We start from the raw sequence: 17,128 nt of genomic DNA, 5'->3' as shown, positions 1-17,128 counted from the left end.
CAAAAAGGCCTCGATTGTAGAGGCAGAGAGTGAGCAAAGTCAAAAAGAGAAAGAGAGCAAGAAGAGGAGTTCGGAAGCCAAGGCGGCAGAGTGATAAACAGAAGTTTCCGATTAGGACTGAGAGGGGAGTGGTGTCCCAACCCGCAGTGGGTACCAGGTTCGCCACTACCGTAGCTGGCGGAAATAGCTTTAGCGAACCGGTAAGCAAGAGTATCGCCCAGGGAGGTGGTCAATATAAGACTACGTTTCATAACCAGTTTCGGTCACCCCTACCAGATCATAAGTCATGTGGGGAGAAACATCCCGGGGTATGTAATTGGGAAAATAGCTACCGAGGTGCTTTAATTGCAACCAACTAGGACATTATTCTAGCAACTGCCCCAACCCAGCTAGGGCGTGATAGCAGGTAACCTTTTACTCAATTTGGTTACTGCAAATATTTTGTTTAATTCTGAAGCAACTAAGTATTTTATATCGCGAGATTTTTGGCCAAGTTAAAACTTAATGTGATTCCAACGCGAGAATTATTGCGAATAAAAATAGTGAATCGAGAGGTTGTTCCAATTAATGAGATTCATCTAATCTGCAAGTGGGAACTAGGAGGGAAGGACTTTAAGTTGGACTTAATTCCTTTCAGGCTGAGAGAATTTGGTGTGGTCTTAAAAATGGATTGGTTATCGAGCAATGGTGCTCAGATTGATTATAAAGGAAAGAAAGTTAAAATCCGAATGCCGAACGGCAAGGAAATTGTGATTAAGGGTCAGCGTCAGACCCAGAAATTTTTGAATATTGCTCAAGCGAAGAAATTATTGAGGAAAGATAGCAAAGCGTATTTAGCATACGTGGCGGGTACCAAGAGAGAAGCCCCGATGTACGAGACATACCAGTTGTTAACGAATTTGAGGATGTGTTTTCCAAAGACCTTTCAGGAATATCACCTGACCGAGAGATAGAGTTCGCTATCGAATTAGCATCAGGAACGGCATCAGTTTCAAAAAGCCCCATATAGGCTAGCCCCGGTTGAAATGAAAGAATTGACTTCACAGTTGCAAGAACTGTTGAACAAAGGAATGATGAGACTTAATATGTCACCATGAGGCACACCAATGTTGTTTGTCAAAGAGAAGGATGGCAGTATGCGATTGTGCACAGAGTATAGGGAACTGAATAAGCTGACTATTAAGAACATATACCCTCTCTCTAGAAATGATGATTCGTTTGACCAACTTGAAGGAGTTGTACACTTTTCGAAAATCGATCTAAGAACGGGATATCACCAACTGAAGATTAAAACAGGGAACAAATACCGTATTTCGCACGAGGTATGGACATTATGAGTTCTTGGTGACGTCGTTCGGGCTAAAGAATGCCCCAGTAGCTTTCATGGACTTTGTGAATCGAGTGTTTAAAAAGTATTTGGACGTGTGCGTCATTATTTTTTTATTGATAATATTTTAGTCTATTCTAAAATGGAAGAAGAACATGCGGAATATCTGAGGATAGTGGTAGAAGCATTAAGAAGAGAAAAGTTGTTTGCCAAATTCTCAAGGTGCGAATTCTGGAAAAATGAAGTTCAGATCTTAGGACAATTGATGAGCAGTGAAGGAGTGTTAGTTGACCCTACCAATGTTGAGGCAGTATTCCAATGAGAAACAATAACCACACCTACGGAAGTAGGAACTTTTTAGGAATTAACCGGTTTTATGAGAGGTTCGTACGGGATTTCGCTAAGATATCAGGACCTTTGATTAGGCCTACTTGCAAAATGGAAAAGGTTGTGTGGAATGAAAAATGTGAGGAAAGTTTTCAGGAATTGAAAAGAAGTTAGGTAATAGCCCTCGTACTGGCATTGCCCGATGGAAAGGGTGATTTGTGATCTATAGTGATGCGTCACATAAAGGATTAGGATGCATGCTCATGGAGCATGGGAAAGTGGTTGCTTATGCCTCATGGCAGCTGAAGGAATATGAAGTAAGATACCCTACTCATGAATTAGAATTAGCAGCAATAGTTTTGCTTTGAAAAATTGGAGACAATATCCATACAGAGAAAATTGTGAGATCTACACTGACCATAAGAGCCTTAAGTATATATTTACTCAGAAAGAACTCAACAGGAGACAGGGGAGATGGTTAGAGTTAATGAAAGACTATGTCGGTGAGATTTTATATCACCCAGGGAAGGCCAGTGTGGTGGCCGATGCCCTTAGTAGTAAAGAGAGACTCAAGATGTTGACAACGCCGGAGGAACTAGTGAGAGAACTCGAGGAGATGGAGATAGAGGTGAAGTCACTGGTAAAGGGACTGATGGACTAATTGAGATCAAATTAAAACTGGAATTGTTAGAAAAGATGGGACATTATCAGGAAGAGAAGACGAATGAAGAGCGAGAATCTTTGACTGAGAATAAGTCAAATGTGAGAAAGATGAGAAGGGAATTATGAGGTATGCGAACCGGATTTGGATTCCGAATGTTCGAGAATTAAAAGATGAAATTTTACGCGAAGGACATAATTCTAGATATTCAATTCATCCTGGAGGTACCAAGATGTACTGAGATCCAAAGGAATATTATTGATGACCCAACATGAAAAGAGACGTGGCCAATTGGGTCAGTAAGTGTTTGACCTGTTAAAGAGTGAAGGTGGAACATCAGCGACCGAGGGGACTCCTACAACCCTTAGGAATTCCGATGTGAAAGTGGGAACAAATAGCCATGGATTCTGTGGTAGGATTTCCCCGAGCTAAGGCTAACCGTGATGCAATATGAGTAATTATATATCGACTGACCAAGTCAGCATACTTTCTTCCAATCAAGAAAACCTATATGGTGGATAGATTAGCAGAGCTATACATCAAGGAAATTGTGATAAGACATGGAGTCTCTGTAGCTATCGTATCTAATAGAGATCCCCGATTCAACTCCAGATTTTTTTGAGGACCTTTCAGGAATGCTTATGAACCAAACTGAATGTGAGTACTGCATACCATCCCCAAACCGATGGACAAAATGAGTGAATCATTCAGACATTGGAGTACATGTTGAGAAATTTTGTAATTGATTTTTAAGGTTATTGAGATGAACACCTATCTTTGATAGAGTTTGCCTATAATCATAGTTATCATGCGAGTATAGAAATGCCCCCACATGAGGCGCTGTATGGTCGGAGGTGCCATTCACCCTTGTACTGGGATGAAGTTGGTGAAAGAAAGTTACTAGGTCCCGACTTGGTGTAAAGAACGAGGGACATAGTTGAGTTGATTAGAGGATGCTTAGCGGCAACCCAAGACCGACAACATAAATATGCCGACTTAGCACGAAAAGACAGAGAGTATGAAGTGGGTGACCAGGTTTTTTTGAAAGTGTCACCATGGGAAGGACTGATGAGATTTGGAAAGAAAGGGAAGTTGAGTTCCCGATATATGGGTCCTTTGAGATTTTGTGACAAATAGAACCGTGGCATACGAATTGGCTTTACCTCCAAACCTTCAACAGGTTCATAGTGTTTTTCATGTGCCAATGTTGAGAAAGTATAATGCGAATACCAAGAATATAGTGAAACATGAGTAAGTACTAGATTTGTCCTACATTGAGCAACCAGTTGAAATCATTGGTTGAAAAGAGCAAGTACTCAGGGACAAGAGTGTCAAGCTATTCAGAGTCTTATTGAGACATCCCAATGTCGAAGAGTCGACTTGGGAATTAGAGAGCCACCTGCGAGAAAGGTACCCCCATCTATTTGTGAGTTGATTCCGGGACGGAATCCTTTTAAGGGGGGGAGACTGTAAGAACCCTGATTTTTGTAATATTTTAAAACTTCTGTGAATAATAACTTGAGCTAATTAAGTAATACGTATGGGGATCATCATAAAATGAATAGTGGAATTTTGAGAATCCGAGATCATATTCTTGTGTATCGAGGAAAATAAGTGAATGTAAAAGCCGACGGAATTCGAAGATTCACAATTATACTACGTGTTTTCGTATCCGTAAAGAATGGCGTAGAACCGGGAATACTACGTGAAATAAATAATATATCAAGGTGTTTCTATGATCAAGAGAAGGAATGGAATTGGTTATAGGATTATAAGCGATAAAAGAAATCGTTACGAAACAAGTCGTTATACATGGAAACTATCGCAATGGAACGACGATTGCATTTACGATAAATAAACGAATGAGAAATTAAATCCCATGCAAGTTGGCCATGCATAACCAAGTCCTAACTAGTAGTTAGGAGTGTAACTAGATGATTAGAAGCTAACTAGAATAGTTAGTGGAATAGTGTTGAATAGTGATGGTAGACAAACAAGTACACAAGCCATACTTCTCCCTTTTCTCACTTCACCACACAATCAAACCAACCCATACCTTTTCCAAATTATTGTCAAATCTGCTGTATACATCCCATATATTCATTATACACTCCCACACTTTAGCCACAAAAGAAAACAACCCCTTTTCCCTCACTTAAAGCTCTCCCATTTTTCATTCCAGCAGTTCGGATTTTCTGAGCAAGGGAGAAAGAAAAATTCATAACTAAAAATATACTCATTAAAATATCATGACATTTTTACCATAGCTTTTCTATATCATGGGTAAGCTTCGTACCAAATTTCAGCCTCAAATTATTTTTTTTCAATTTTATAAAAATGTTTGAATGAGGTGCTGAAAGGTAACTCCGAAATTTTAACTTGTTTCTTTGTTTTGTTTCTTAAGGGTCTAGCCCTTCTAAGTGTTTTCTAAGCAAACCAAGCCTCAATCATCCTAGCACTAACCTTCCTAGTATCCAAGAAGGTATAACTTTCAACCTTTTAAGGTTTTATGGTTGAATTTAAGAGTTATGTTTGTTGTAGTGTTAAGATCCAAAGGATTGTGTTTGTTTGAGTTTGTATTGATTATGTTCTTGCTAAAGACTTGAGATATTGAGTTGTAATCCATGTATGTGATACTAGATAGAGCATATAAGGTTCATGTGGGTGGATCTTGAGAAGTACTTGTGTTTATGATGGTTATAGATAGTGATTGTGTTAAGATCAAGTAGTAGAAATTAAGTTTGGGTATTCTTGCACTTGATCTGTTTTCTGCAAGACATTCGGCCATGAAAATGGTTAAAATTTGAAAACCACTGGCCATGACTAGATAGATATTATTTTATAGTTTCTATACATGTGTAGATCATCATGAGGAGATTTACGGTTTAGGAGTTATGGTCGTTTTAGTGTAAAACATTTCTGCGATTAGCCAACTGCACTTAAGTCCACTTGCATGTGATTTTGAAGGACTTAAAATAATTTTGAGATTCTGGAAAAATTATGAAAAATGGATATGACAGTAGAGAAGACTGTCCAAAAAGAATCTTGGGAAAATATTAATTTTTCGATTTTATAAAAATATTTTGGTAAAGTGAGCGCAAGCGAGAAACGCATAAAAAACCTAGTTTTGACGAACATTTTCTCACGTTCGAGCTTAAAACTCGAAATGGACTTTCTAAAGCGAACGATCGATTTCAAAACCCGACCATGTTATAAAATGAGAATATAAGTGTTGAGAATGTGACGATCGGAGATTCGTTATACTTGAGTAGTTGCGAAAGTTGCTTAATAAAAGCGAGACGTTAATCGCGTACTAACTTAGACCGTTGGTTTTTGTTTATAGATCGCCAACCAAACACCAGAGACCATACCACTTCGATTACTCGAGGCAAGTTTTTGAAACCCTATCTCATACTATCCATGCTATATATATACTGTTGTGATATTGATGCCATGATTTATATTTCAAATATATATGCTTGTCTATGAGATCAATGCATACGAATTATGCGATTGTTACGAAAACAAATTTCGTTTTACACGAGTATGAGAAATTGAAATATATTTCAAATATAATATATGATAATGGAAGTTGGAGATATTTTAATAGTGATTTAATTCCGGAGAGAGCCGGACGCGAAAGATTTCTATTTCCATAAATAAAGTACCTTTCGCGTAATATAGATATCAAGCAAACGATTGAGATTTTGACTTAAACTTCGAGAAATATTAGTTTATTCATTTAAGGGACACCCTTACTTGATTGATTATTTTATAAAGCGATACTTAAGGGATTATTAAATATCCAGAAAGTATTTAAAAATATACTGAATAGTTTATAAATCATTTCACGTTATTTAATAAAGATTTAACTATTCAAAGAGCAATTATAGGATACCAAACCCTGTTTTGATTATTTGATTAAGGTGTCTCCATTCGTTGGGCCTCATTCAGAAATATTTTGTATTTCAGAAATATTTTGTATTTAAGGTTTATTAATTCATTGAACCTTAATTCGAAATACTTTGTACTTAAGATTTTATCAATTCATTGAACCATATTCAGAGATATTTTATATAGAAGGTTTTTATCAATTCATTGAACCTTATACAGAGATGTTTTATTTATAAGATTTTATCAATTCATTGAATCCCTCTTAAATTATTATGAGACCTTAGATATTTAATATCTTCGGACTTCTAAAAACTTATTTAAAAATAGACATAGTTCCCAAAGGTACTTTCTAAATTATTCAAAACTCTTGAAAGAGATTAATCATTTGAAACGTATCAAAACCTTAGGGAACTTAGTCTTGCAGCATAAGAGTTTTGCTTCCTCGTTCAATAAAGAACAAGTGAGTAATATACGTGTCACCCTACTACAGATAGGGATTTGAAAATGATTTTAAATTCAAAAATCCGACAACTCCCAAAGATCAATTGAGTTAAAAGTGATGAATAAAACATCTTATTTACAGGTCAACTTTTAACGACCTATTCCTTCGAAAAAGGATTTTGAGCAAAAGATATAACTATTTTGGGACTGGAATGTGGCCTGCCCGGCACAGAGTGGTATCGGGCAGTGACCAGGCGCGGAGTGGCGCATTATGCAAGCGCGGAGTGGCGCATTGTACGGTTATATGGTCTATGTGACCATTGACTTTTGGACTTGCACGGCAATGGGCAACCACCGTGTAGTGTCTTGATGAGCCCAAAGGCGGCTAGGTTTGTATTCCTTCTACTAGTAGATAAAATTTCGTATTCGACTGATCACCGATACGTGGTTTATTCCAGTATAGTCCCTTTCTTCCATTTTGGAAAAACTGTTGTGAAATATACAACAGATAGCCGATAAGGCTGAGTTTTAAACAAGGATATTGATGAATATATATCAAATCCATTTGAGAAATCTGCTGATAAGGCTGAGTTTAAATAAGGATGTTGATGATTATATATCAAATCCATTTGAGAAATCTGCCGATAAGGCTAAGTTTAAATAAGGATGTTGATGATTATATATCAAATCCATTTGAGAAATCTGCCAATAAGGCTGAGTTTTAAATGGGGATGTTGATGAATATATATCACGCCCATTTGAGAATCTTGGTTCGAGTAACATCTTGAGATTTTGAAATAAAATGAGTACGAGTATAAAATGATTTTGAGAAAGAGATGAATACAAGTATTCAGTGGATATACTATTGTAGTTGATTTTGAGAATATTATAAATTTGATAAGCATATAAACTTTCAGAACGCTTTGGAGATACAAAGTATAATTATTGGTTTTATTTATCCTTACATACTTAATTATGGGGATATATACCTTGCTGAGCTTTAATGCTCACCCTTGCTTTTATATATCATATCACAACAGACTACCAGCATGGATCAGACCAGGACTGCTGTCCGTAGGCGGGTAAGGAACGCTCGTGAGTTCCGTAGGCTTTTTGTGCGCCAGCCCCGTCAGGTAGATAAGTGGAAATGATTTATTTGATAATGTTTCCAAGCATATAACCTGTGTGTATGTGAGTTTGAATAAAAGGTCGAGTAATATTGTGAAAAGAGAATTATTTAATTAATAAGTGATCGTAACGACCCGAATTCACGACCTTGGATTTGGGGGTGTTACAAAAATGGTTTTACAATTCCCATGAAAGAAGGGAAGCCAAAATCTCTCAAAGATCTTTCTCCTGAAGAAGTGAATGCAATGAACTCCAATGCTAAAGTGATGAACTCACTTCTCAATGGCATGGTAGCTACAGAATTAAGAAAAGTTTCAGCATGTACTACTGCCAAGTAGATTTGGGATACGATCAAAGTCAGCCACGAAGGCACGTCTAAGGTACGTGAAGTAAAATTAAGTATGCTAATGAGTGACTATGAAGGTTTTAGGTTGGAAAGAGATGAAAGCGTTCGAGATGCTCAAGGGAGGTTTCTGACATTAATGAACTCCATCTCACTTCTGGAAAGGATCATTCCTCAATCTGAGATTAATAGGAAAATCCTCAGAGCAATGCCAAAGAAATTTGCTCCAAAGGTTACAATTCTGCAGGATTCGACACTACTTTCGAATATGGATACTCTAACACTGTTCAGTGAATTGGAAGAATTCGAGAACCAACTACGCAGATATGATGAAGAAGATGAAGTTCCTCGCAAGAAAACTCTGGCTCTTAATGCAGATGCAGGTGATTCTTCTGAAGATTCTGATGAGGAGATTGCACTTCTCACTAAGAAGTTCCACAAATTTCTGGCCAAAAAGAATACATCTAAACGACCCATGAAGTCTTCATTTCCAAAGAAAGAATTCAGACCTAGTTCAAACAAGGAAGGCAAAAATAATCAAAACAAGGATGCATGCTTTGAGTGTGGAAAGAAAGGTCACTTCAAGAAGGACTGCTACAAGCTCAAAGCCAAAAAGAAAGCTTTACTCACATGGAGTGATGATGATTCTGAAGTGGAAATTGACTCAGACGATGAATTAGCTCAACTATGCTTTGCTGGACTTGAATCTGACTCTAGTGACAATGATGAGGTACATACTGTTCAAGTTAATAGAAATTCATATATATCTCAGGATGTACTAACCTTGCAGGCTCAAAATAAAAAATTAAAAGAAAAGAATGCTTATCTTAAACAAGCATTGAGTGAGGTTCTTAATGAGGTTGATGATTCCATCAAAGATGAATCCTTAGTAGAAGAAAATAAGCTACTATCTGAGAAGGTCTCTAAGCTGAAAGAAGAAGTCAACTACCTCAAAAATGAGATCGAGATGAAAGATGTATGTCTTGATGCATTAAAGAAGGAAACTTTTTTTGCTGAAGCAAATGCATCTTCTGATTCTATAGTTCCTGAACTCAAGCAAAAGGTTGCCCAGCTGGAAACTGATCTAGCCAAATGTTTTCATGGAGAAGGAACCTTGAATGCTTTACTTGCCCAACAGAAATCTTCTCTTGACAAAGAAGGTTTGGGGTATGGATCAGCCAACAAGAAGAAGGTTTTTCAAAGTGGCTATAAAAGAACTTCTATGAAATACAAGATGCCTTATGAAAAATGTCAAGACTGTGGCAAATCTGGTCACACCAATTCTGCATCTCGGTTATGTGGTATTAAGGGCCACGATACTAAATCAGCAACTAGATCTAAATCTGTACATAAATCTGTTAATATTGTTCAAATGTGGATTAAGAAATCTGACAGGCATTTGTATAAGATTTATGATGCTAACATTCAAGGACCCAAAGTCACATGGGTACCTAAGAGATAAAGGATCTTTTGCAGGTCTGTTTTAAAGTCCATGTTCCTCAAAACAAGTGGATTATTGATAGCGGTTGCTCTCGTCACATGACTGGAGATAAATCAAAGTTTCTCTCATTAATCGCTAAAGAGGGAGGCTTAGTTACTCTTGAAGATTCCACTACCGTACGTATTGTAGGTAAAGGTACCATAGGTAATGACAAGTTTGCTATTAACAATGTTCGTTTAGTTGACGGTCTTAAATATAATCTTATTAGCGTAAGTCAGTTAACTGATGCTGGTCATAGTGTTAAGTTTGATAAAGATGTTTGCTATATCGGTAATAAAGCTAACGAGTTTGCTTTAGTAGCCAAAAGAAAGGGAAACATCTTTGTGTTAGATTTTGATGAGTAGCAAGAAGAAATCTGTCTAGCTACCATTCAAGAACAACATAATCTTTGGCATAGGCGTCTTGGTCATGTTCACATGGATCTACTTCGAAAGATATCTTCACATGAGTTAGTTCGAGGTTTACCAAAGCTGAAATTCAAGAAGTTAGAACCATGTTCAGCTTGCCAGCTTGGAAAATAGGTGAAAACTTCCTTTACTGCGAAGAATAAAGTATCAACTTCTGTTCCTCTACAGTTGTTACATCTAGATCTTTTTGGTCCAGAAAGATATGTAAGTTTGGGAGGTAAGAATTATGCTTTTGTTATAGTAGATGATTACTCTCGTTTTACTTGGGTGTTATTCTTGCGTACTAAAGATGAAGCTTTTAGTGAATTCAAAGATCTTATTACTAACCTTGAGACTAAGTATTCCTTAAAGCTCAAGACTATTCGTAGTGACAATGGAGGAGAATTCGAGAAAGATTTCGTGACTTTCTGCAAATCTAGAGGCATTACTCATGAATTCTCTGCCCCACGTACACCTCAACAAAACGGAGTTGTTGAACGCAAGAACAGAACTCTACAGGAAACTGCTCGTACTCTTCTTCATGAAAGTAATCTGCCGCGTAAATTCTGGGCAGAAGCGGTAAACACTTCCTGTTATGTATTAAATAGAGTGCTTATTCGTCCTATTTTGCTTAAAACTCCTTATGAATTGCTTAAGAATAAAACGCCTAACATCAGTTATTTCCGAGTATTTGGTTCAAAATGTTTTATCTTAGATACACAGAACACTAGAGGAAAATTTGATGCTAAGTCTACGGAAGGAATTTTCTTGGGATATTCTACTACAAGCAAGGCTTATAGAGTTTAGAATTCTATCAAGCTCAAAGTTGAAGAATCTATCAACATTACATTTAATGAATCTGCCTTGAAGATATCTCAAATTGAAGAAGATGTTACGGATCTATCGTCTCATTCCCAAATGAGACAGTCTCATTCTGAAAAGAGTCAGTCTCATTCCCAAATGAGACAGTCTCATTCTGAAAAGAGTCAGTCTCATTTTGACAAATCAAGCAGTCAAGACTCTCCAGGTCCATTTCAGTCTTCTGATAATTCTTTGGGATCTACTCAAGCTTCAGATGAATCTTCTGGCTCTCCAAAGACTCCCGATAGTGTTTCAAATGTGGATTCTGTTACTCCTCCGAATAAATCTTCACAAGCGGAAATGAGGCAGTCTCTTTTGAATGAGACAACTCCGATTCATTTCCAGGCAGACAATTCTAATGAGGAAGAGATGAGTAATATTCAACTTCCTAAATCTTCTAGGACTGTGAAGAATCATCCACCAGATAATCTTCTTACTGATTTAGATCAAGGGATTTCTACGCGAAGCAGGCTTCATAACTTATGTGCATTCTGTGTTTTTGTTGCTGAATTCGAACCGAAAAATGCTCAAGAAGCTATTGCAAATGAATGTTGGTCGGTTGCCATGCAAGAAGAATTGAACCAGTTTGAACGTTGTCAAGTCTGAGAACTTGTCTCTCCTCCTTCTAATGCAAAAGTCATCGGTACTTGTTGGGTTTTCAAGAACAAGAAGGATGAAGATGGTAACATTATTCGGAATAAAGCTCGCTTGGTGGCTCAGGGATACAACCAACATGAAGGAATTGATTTTGACGAGACATATGCCCCTGTAGCACGTCTCGAAGCTATTCGGATTCTAATGACATTTGCAGCTCACAAAGGATTCAAGCTTTACCAAATGGATGTTAAAAGCGCATTTTTAAATGGTCGTCTTAAGGAAGAAGTTTATTTGAAGCAGCCTCCAGGTTTCATTCATGAAAAATATCCACACTATGTCTACAAGCTCAAAAAGTATGTTTATGGATTGAGACAGTCCCCTCGATGTTGGTATGAGCGTCTCAGTCAGTTTTTGCTAAAGAATGGCTTCACTCGTGGTACACTCGATCCAACTCTTTTTATTTTTCATAAACGCCATCATTTTCTATTAGTACAGGTTTATGTAGATGATATTGTGTTTGGATCAACTGATGAATCTTTGTGTAAGTGGTTTTCTAACTGCATGCATAAAGAATTTGATATGAGTTTAATGGGTGAATTGCAATATTTTCTAGGCTTGCAAATTAACCAATCTGCTGCAGGTATTTTCATACATCAAAGTAAGTATGTGAATGATTTGCTTAAGAGATTTGCATTAGAAAATATTTCTGCTAAAGCTACTCCGATGAGTACATCTGTCAAGCTCACTAAAGATGAACAAGGTACACCTGTAGACATTACTAAATATCGAGGTATGATCGGCTCGTTATTATATTTAACTGCTTCTCGTCCTGATATTATGTATAGTGTTTGTCTTTGTGCTCGTTTTCAATCTCAACCGAAAGAATCTCATCTGAATGCAGTTAAACGGATTTTTAAGTATCTTAAGGGAACTAGAGATCTTGGAATATTTTATCCTAGTTCTACTTCTTTTAACTTAATTGGTTTTTCAGATGCTGACTATGCAGGGTCACAGGTTGATAGAAAAAGTACAAGTGGTGCGTGTGAATATTTAGGTGATTATTTGGTTGCATGGCACAGTAAAATGCAAACCTCTGTAGCTCTTTCTACTGCTGAAGGAGAATACATTGCAGCCGGTAGTTGTTGTGCTCAAATTTTGTGGATGCAACAAACATTGCAGGATTTTGGTATTTCTTATACAAATATTCCAATTTATTGTGATAATACCTCTACTATTAATATTTCTAAAAATCCTGTTATGCATTCTCGTACTAAACATATTGATGTTCGTCACCATTTTCTGCGAGATAATGTCTCAAAAGGTAATATTGAGTTAATTTATATCTCAACTGATAAGCAAAGAGCAGATATTTTCACCAAACCTTTAGGTGAAGACCGGTTTTGTCTTATGAGACGTGAACTTGGTATGTGCACTATTTCTCATTAATTCATTTTTACATCCCTGTATGCATTCTATTTAGCTTATTTGTGTCAATTATTTGCATAATTCATCTTTATGACTGAAATTGTATAATCGAGTGTTTAATTAATTGACTAATTTAATGCTGATTTATCTATGGAATTTATTGATGAATTTTTGTGAATTAATTACCGTGTTTGGTTTAATTAGTTTGCGTGTTTCAGTCTTAATTATATATTTTATATGTAATTATTTGATGGGACTCTTGAACTTTGGAACTGAACCGAGTTGCATGCATTTTCCTTCATGTTTTCTACTTCTATCTCACTTCTAACTCTTCATATTCTTCTCTTGTCTTATTTAATCTCAACTTCTTTTTCTTTTCCTCTTTCCAAACGTTTCTCTTCTTCTTCAACAATGTCGACCCCTCATACTCGATCCAAATCTAAACCCGCTAAAACCCCTAACCCATCATCTTCTTCTCTTAAATGCCAAAGAACTAATCCTGATACCTCTACTCCAATGTCACCCGAAAAATCTTCTCAGCCTAAAATCATGTCAAAACCCATTCTTAAAGAACGAATTTGTGATCTTGCTCTGCTTCAGCGAGTGGGTGTTGTTGATTTATTCTCCGCTCTCGGTTGTGAACCTCTTTTATCCCCACCAGATGTTATTTACCCTTCTTTGGTTCGGGAATTTTATTCTAATTTCTCAATGATGAAGGAGGATATGGTTTATTCTGAGGTTCAAGGTGTTCCGATTGTGTTCAATGCTAATCTGTTGTCTCGAGTTTGTGGTATCTCGTGCTCCGGTGTCTGTCCGTATACCACGCATGCAGCATTCATGGAGTTTCCAGGATTACAGTATGAAGAACAACTGAAAGTGATTCTTGGTGAAAACTTTATCGGTACCTCTCTTAAGCCCATGGTACATGATCTTACTCCACTTGCTTTATTGCTTTTTAAATTGTTTCATACAAATCTTTTGCCTCGTAAGAGCGGTCGTGACCGTGTCACTTATCAAGATGTTGTTTTAATTTTGGTTTTCATGACTAAAACTCCTTGTGATATTGCTTCGTTGATTATCAAATACATGAGTCATTGTGCGTCTCATGAGTCTATGAACTTGTCCTTTCCTGCTTTGTTGACAAAGATCTTTAGACATTTTTCTATTATTTCTGATGATGATAGCACTGAGCCAGTGTCTACTATGTTTGATCTGTCTGTCCTGTCTGCTAATAATATTGAGATTATTGAGTCTGGTGTTCTTATTTTTGGTGAGGGTCATAAGTCGTTTGGTTCTTTTCCTGAGTCTCCTCACTATATGTCTGATCCTGATCAAGAGGACTCTGTTTTATTGAAATCGTTGTTGTCAAAAGTTTCTGAAAATAACCATCTTTTGGAGTCTCTTAAAACTCAGTTTGCTTCTATCGAGTCCTTGGCATCCCTGACTTCACAAGTCAGTATGATGCGTGCCTCCTATGAGATGTTTAATAAATCTGTTACTGCTTCTCTTGAATCAATAAATGCTAAGTTGGAGATTTTACATGTCCATGATAAGAAGGTGAGTAGGGCTATATATTTTGAATTTGGTGTGCTTCATGAGGGGATGGTTACCACTGCCAAGGCGTGGGAGGAAGAATTTGTCAAGCTCTTCTATAAACTTGGTACAGAAACCAAGTACATATCTCAGCAGGTCTCTACCCGTAGCATGCCATGGCACCAGAAAAAGGACTGGCTTGGTGATATGACTCTGGCCGAGATTACTTCCCCTTTGCCCCTGCCTGCAGTTCCTCCACCTGAAGCTTTTGGAATGACTCGTGCTGAATATCGTTCGTATATTCTGGAATGGCTTCGCAAGAGGGATGGGAAAGCTCCAGATGAAGGCAAGTTAGACAAACTGTTCTCCGAGTATGGTGCTTCTCCAGTTTACCACAACAAGGGAAAGCGAAAGACTCGAGAATCTGCTCCTGTCGATGTTGATGATTCTGACTAGTTTCTTTACCCGCCTTTTATGATGTTGAGGGGGAGAATTTTTAATGTGTTTGTTTAATGTGTTTATTTGATTAAGACGATTGCTTCTTGATACTTGGTTTAATTATCTGTTGATTGGATGATTTTGGTTGGATAGCACTGGTTTATGTGCTGGATTAAATATCTAAGGTTTTATAACTTTAAGTACTGCTGAGTGCTTGGTTTTTAATCTTGGTTTTTAATCTTATTTGCTGTCCCAATTGTTTACCTGTCTCATTTGATAAGTCTTATGTTCTCATGATTATCAACTGATTGTTGCATATATACACTGTTACTATCTAACATATTGCAACAGGAGATTAAAGTGTTTTTGATAGGGGGAGCATAACACTTCTTTACCCTTGGCATCATCATAAAAGGGGGAGAATGTTAATCCGTGATTTCTGATGATGCATTGAAGAAGTCTACAGCAAATCAGATTGTTAATTAGTTAGATAAGTATTAGAGTTTTGTTTAATGTTAACTTAGTTAACTGGATAACCTTTGACTTATCTTTTCATAACAAACTCTATCTTAGATAAACCTAACATATTTCAAATTCCTTATCTCTCTCAGGTTTATCTCTTTCAAGAAACAATACTAACGGATTACTTGTTTTACTCATTCAAATATTTCAAACCTAATCTTATCTTTTATTATCTTTAAAAAAGTTTGAAATACATTATATCCGTTACATATTTTCTATATAAACCGACTTGATGTTTTTCAAAAACATACAACTCTCTGCACTTTCCATCTTATATCTTTCTGAGAAAAACATCCTCTTAATTACATTCATTGATTATCCAGTTAATTAAGAGTTTATAGTCGAGTTGTAATCTTTCACATTATTATCTTTGTATTTGAAAGAAAGGTGTATTGTATCACTTGTCCCGGGTTGTGGGAATATTGATTAAAAGATCAAGGCCAAGTAGTTGTGTGCTAGGTAGCTGTGTGCTAGGGAAAGGGTTCTTTCATTCAGGGCCAAGATTGTAATCAAGAAAAGTTTGTAAGTACTTTATTTAAGTGGATATAATACATTCTCTATGCTAGTTGGCATGGGGACTTGGATGTAGGCCATAGACTAGGTATAGGGGCCGAACCAAGTGAAAAGATTTGGTGTTCTTGCATTAACATATTTCCAGCATTGCATGTTTATATTTCTGCAACTTACATTCTGCTGAATATATAGTATCTGTCTCATTCAGTTACAGTCTGTCTCATTTGCTAAGACAAAAGAGACTGTCTCATTTGTGAACAGTTGCACTTTAACTAATTCTGTTGAGCCTACGAATTTCAGAATCTACATTGTTGACATGGAAGTCATTCATTGACGGAGAATACTATTCAAATTTAGAGCTTGTCGTTCTCGCTTCTAAGGATGAACGCAGTTCGGGCGGTGCGGTTTTTTCCTCAAATCACAAATCAAATCGCACATACGGTTTGCTCAAATTTCCAAACCGCAACAGCACCGCGTACTCTCGAAAACCGCATAAACCACACCACGAAAATGTGGTGCGGTGTGGTGCGGTTCACTGCGGTTTATACTTTACAAGTTCAAAAAAATTAAAAAAATGCAAAACTTAAATTTAATCAAATTTCCGAAAATAGTTTTAGTCAATCAGAATGCAACATCTTAGTTCAATAGTATAAATATTTGGATTTTGGTTTTCCTAGTGAAGAAATACAAACAAGAGATTGTGTAGTCTCTTTTTTATTTGTCAGAAGATCGTGTGGTTCATTTGAATTCTTTAATGAATTTAATATATAATTCTAACTCAATAAGGATGATATGGTCATCTGGTGAAATTCAGTTTAACTAAGAACATAAAATAGTTGTTTATGTTACCCGATAGGAATATAAGTGTGTGTATATATATGTATTTATAATATATTAATTATTGCGGTGTGGTGCGGTTTGAACCGCATTTCAGAAATTAAAAACTACAACTCGCACCGCACCGCGGGATTTATTAAAAATTCAAACCGCAACCGCACCACAAAAATTAAAAACCGCATTTTGCGGTGTGGTTTGGTGCGGTGCGGGCGGTTTTTGCGGTTTTCTGCTCACCCCTGATCGCTTTCTTTAAATTTAAATGGTCGAATCTTACAAAATATAAGAACAGTGTGTTAAATAATTAAATAAATAGAAAAATTAGTTATACATAGATCGAGCATGATATATTAATTTGTTGTAAATTAAAATACGTAGAACCTGCTACAACTGTAAT

At 36.7% G+C, this 17,128-nt stretch overlaps 1 protein-coding gene across 4 annotated transcripts in view; it reads left to right on the top strand.

Annotated features, from left to right (window-relative positions):
- Positions 1-17,128, top strand: part of LOC141665043 (very-long-chain aldehyde decarbonylase CER1-like) — a 44,281-nt gene that overhangs the window by 10,954 nt on the left and 16,199 nt on the right. For 2 of the 4 annotated variants that reach the window (XM_074471029.1, XM_074471026.1), the window contains exon 1: positions 13,197-16,296. In XM_074471029.1, the coding sequence (XP_074327130.1) occupies positions 13,303-14,880 (1,578 nt within the window). In that variant the 5' untranslated portion in view covers positions 13,197-13,302 and the 3' untranslated portion in view covers positions 14,881-16,296. Of the gene's footprint in view, positions 1-5,658; positions 5,704-7,690; positions 7,784-13,196; positions 16,297-17,128 lie in introns of those variants that run through there. The other 2 variants (XM_074471035.1, XM_074471040.1) reach the window with 2 other exon arrangements.

Source organism: Apium graveolens, chromosome 1 (assembly GCF_009905375.1).
Source record: "Apium graveolens cultivar Ventura chromosome 1, ASM990537v1, whole genome shotgun sequence".
NCBI classification, from domain to species: Eukaryota; Viridiplantae; Streptophyta; class Magnoliopsida; order Apiales; family Apiaceae; genus Apium; species Apium graveolens.
The sequence above is the reverse complement of the archived record's forward strand: the minus strand, read 5'-3'. Positions and strand labels throughout refer to the sequence as shown.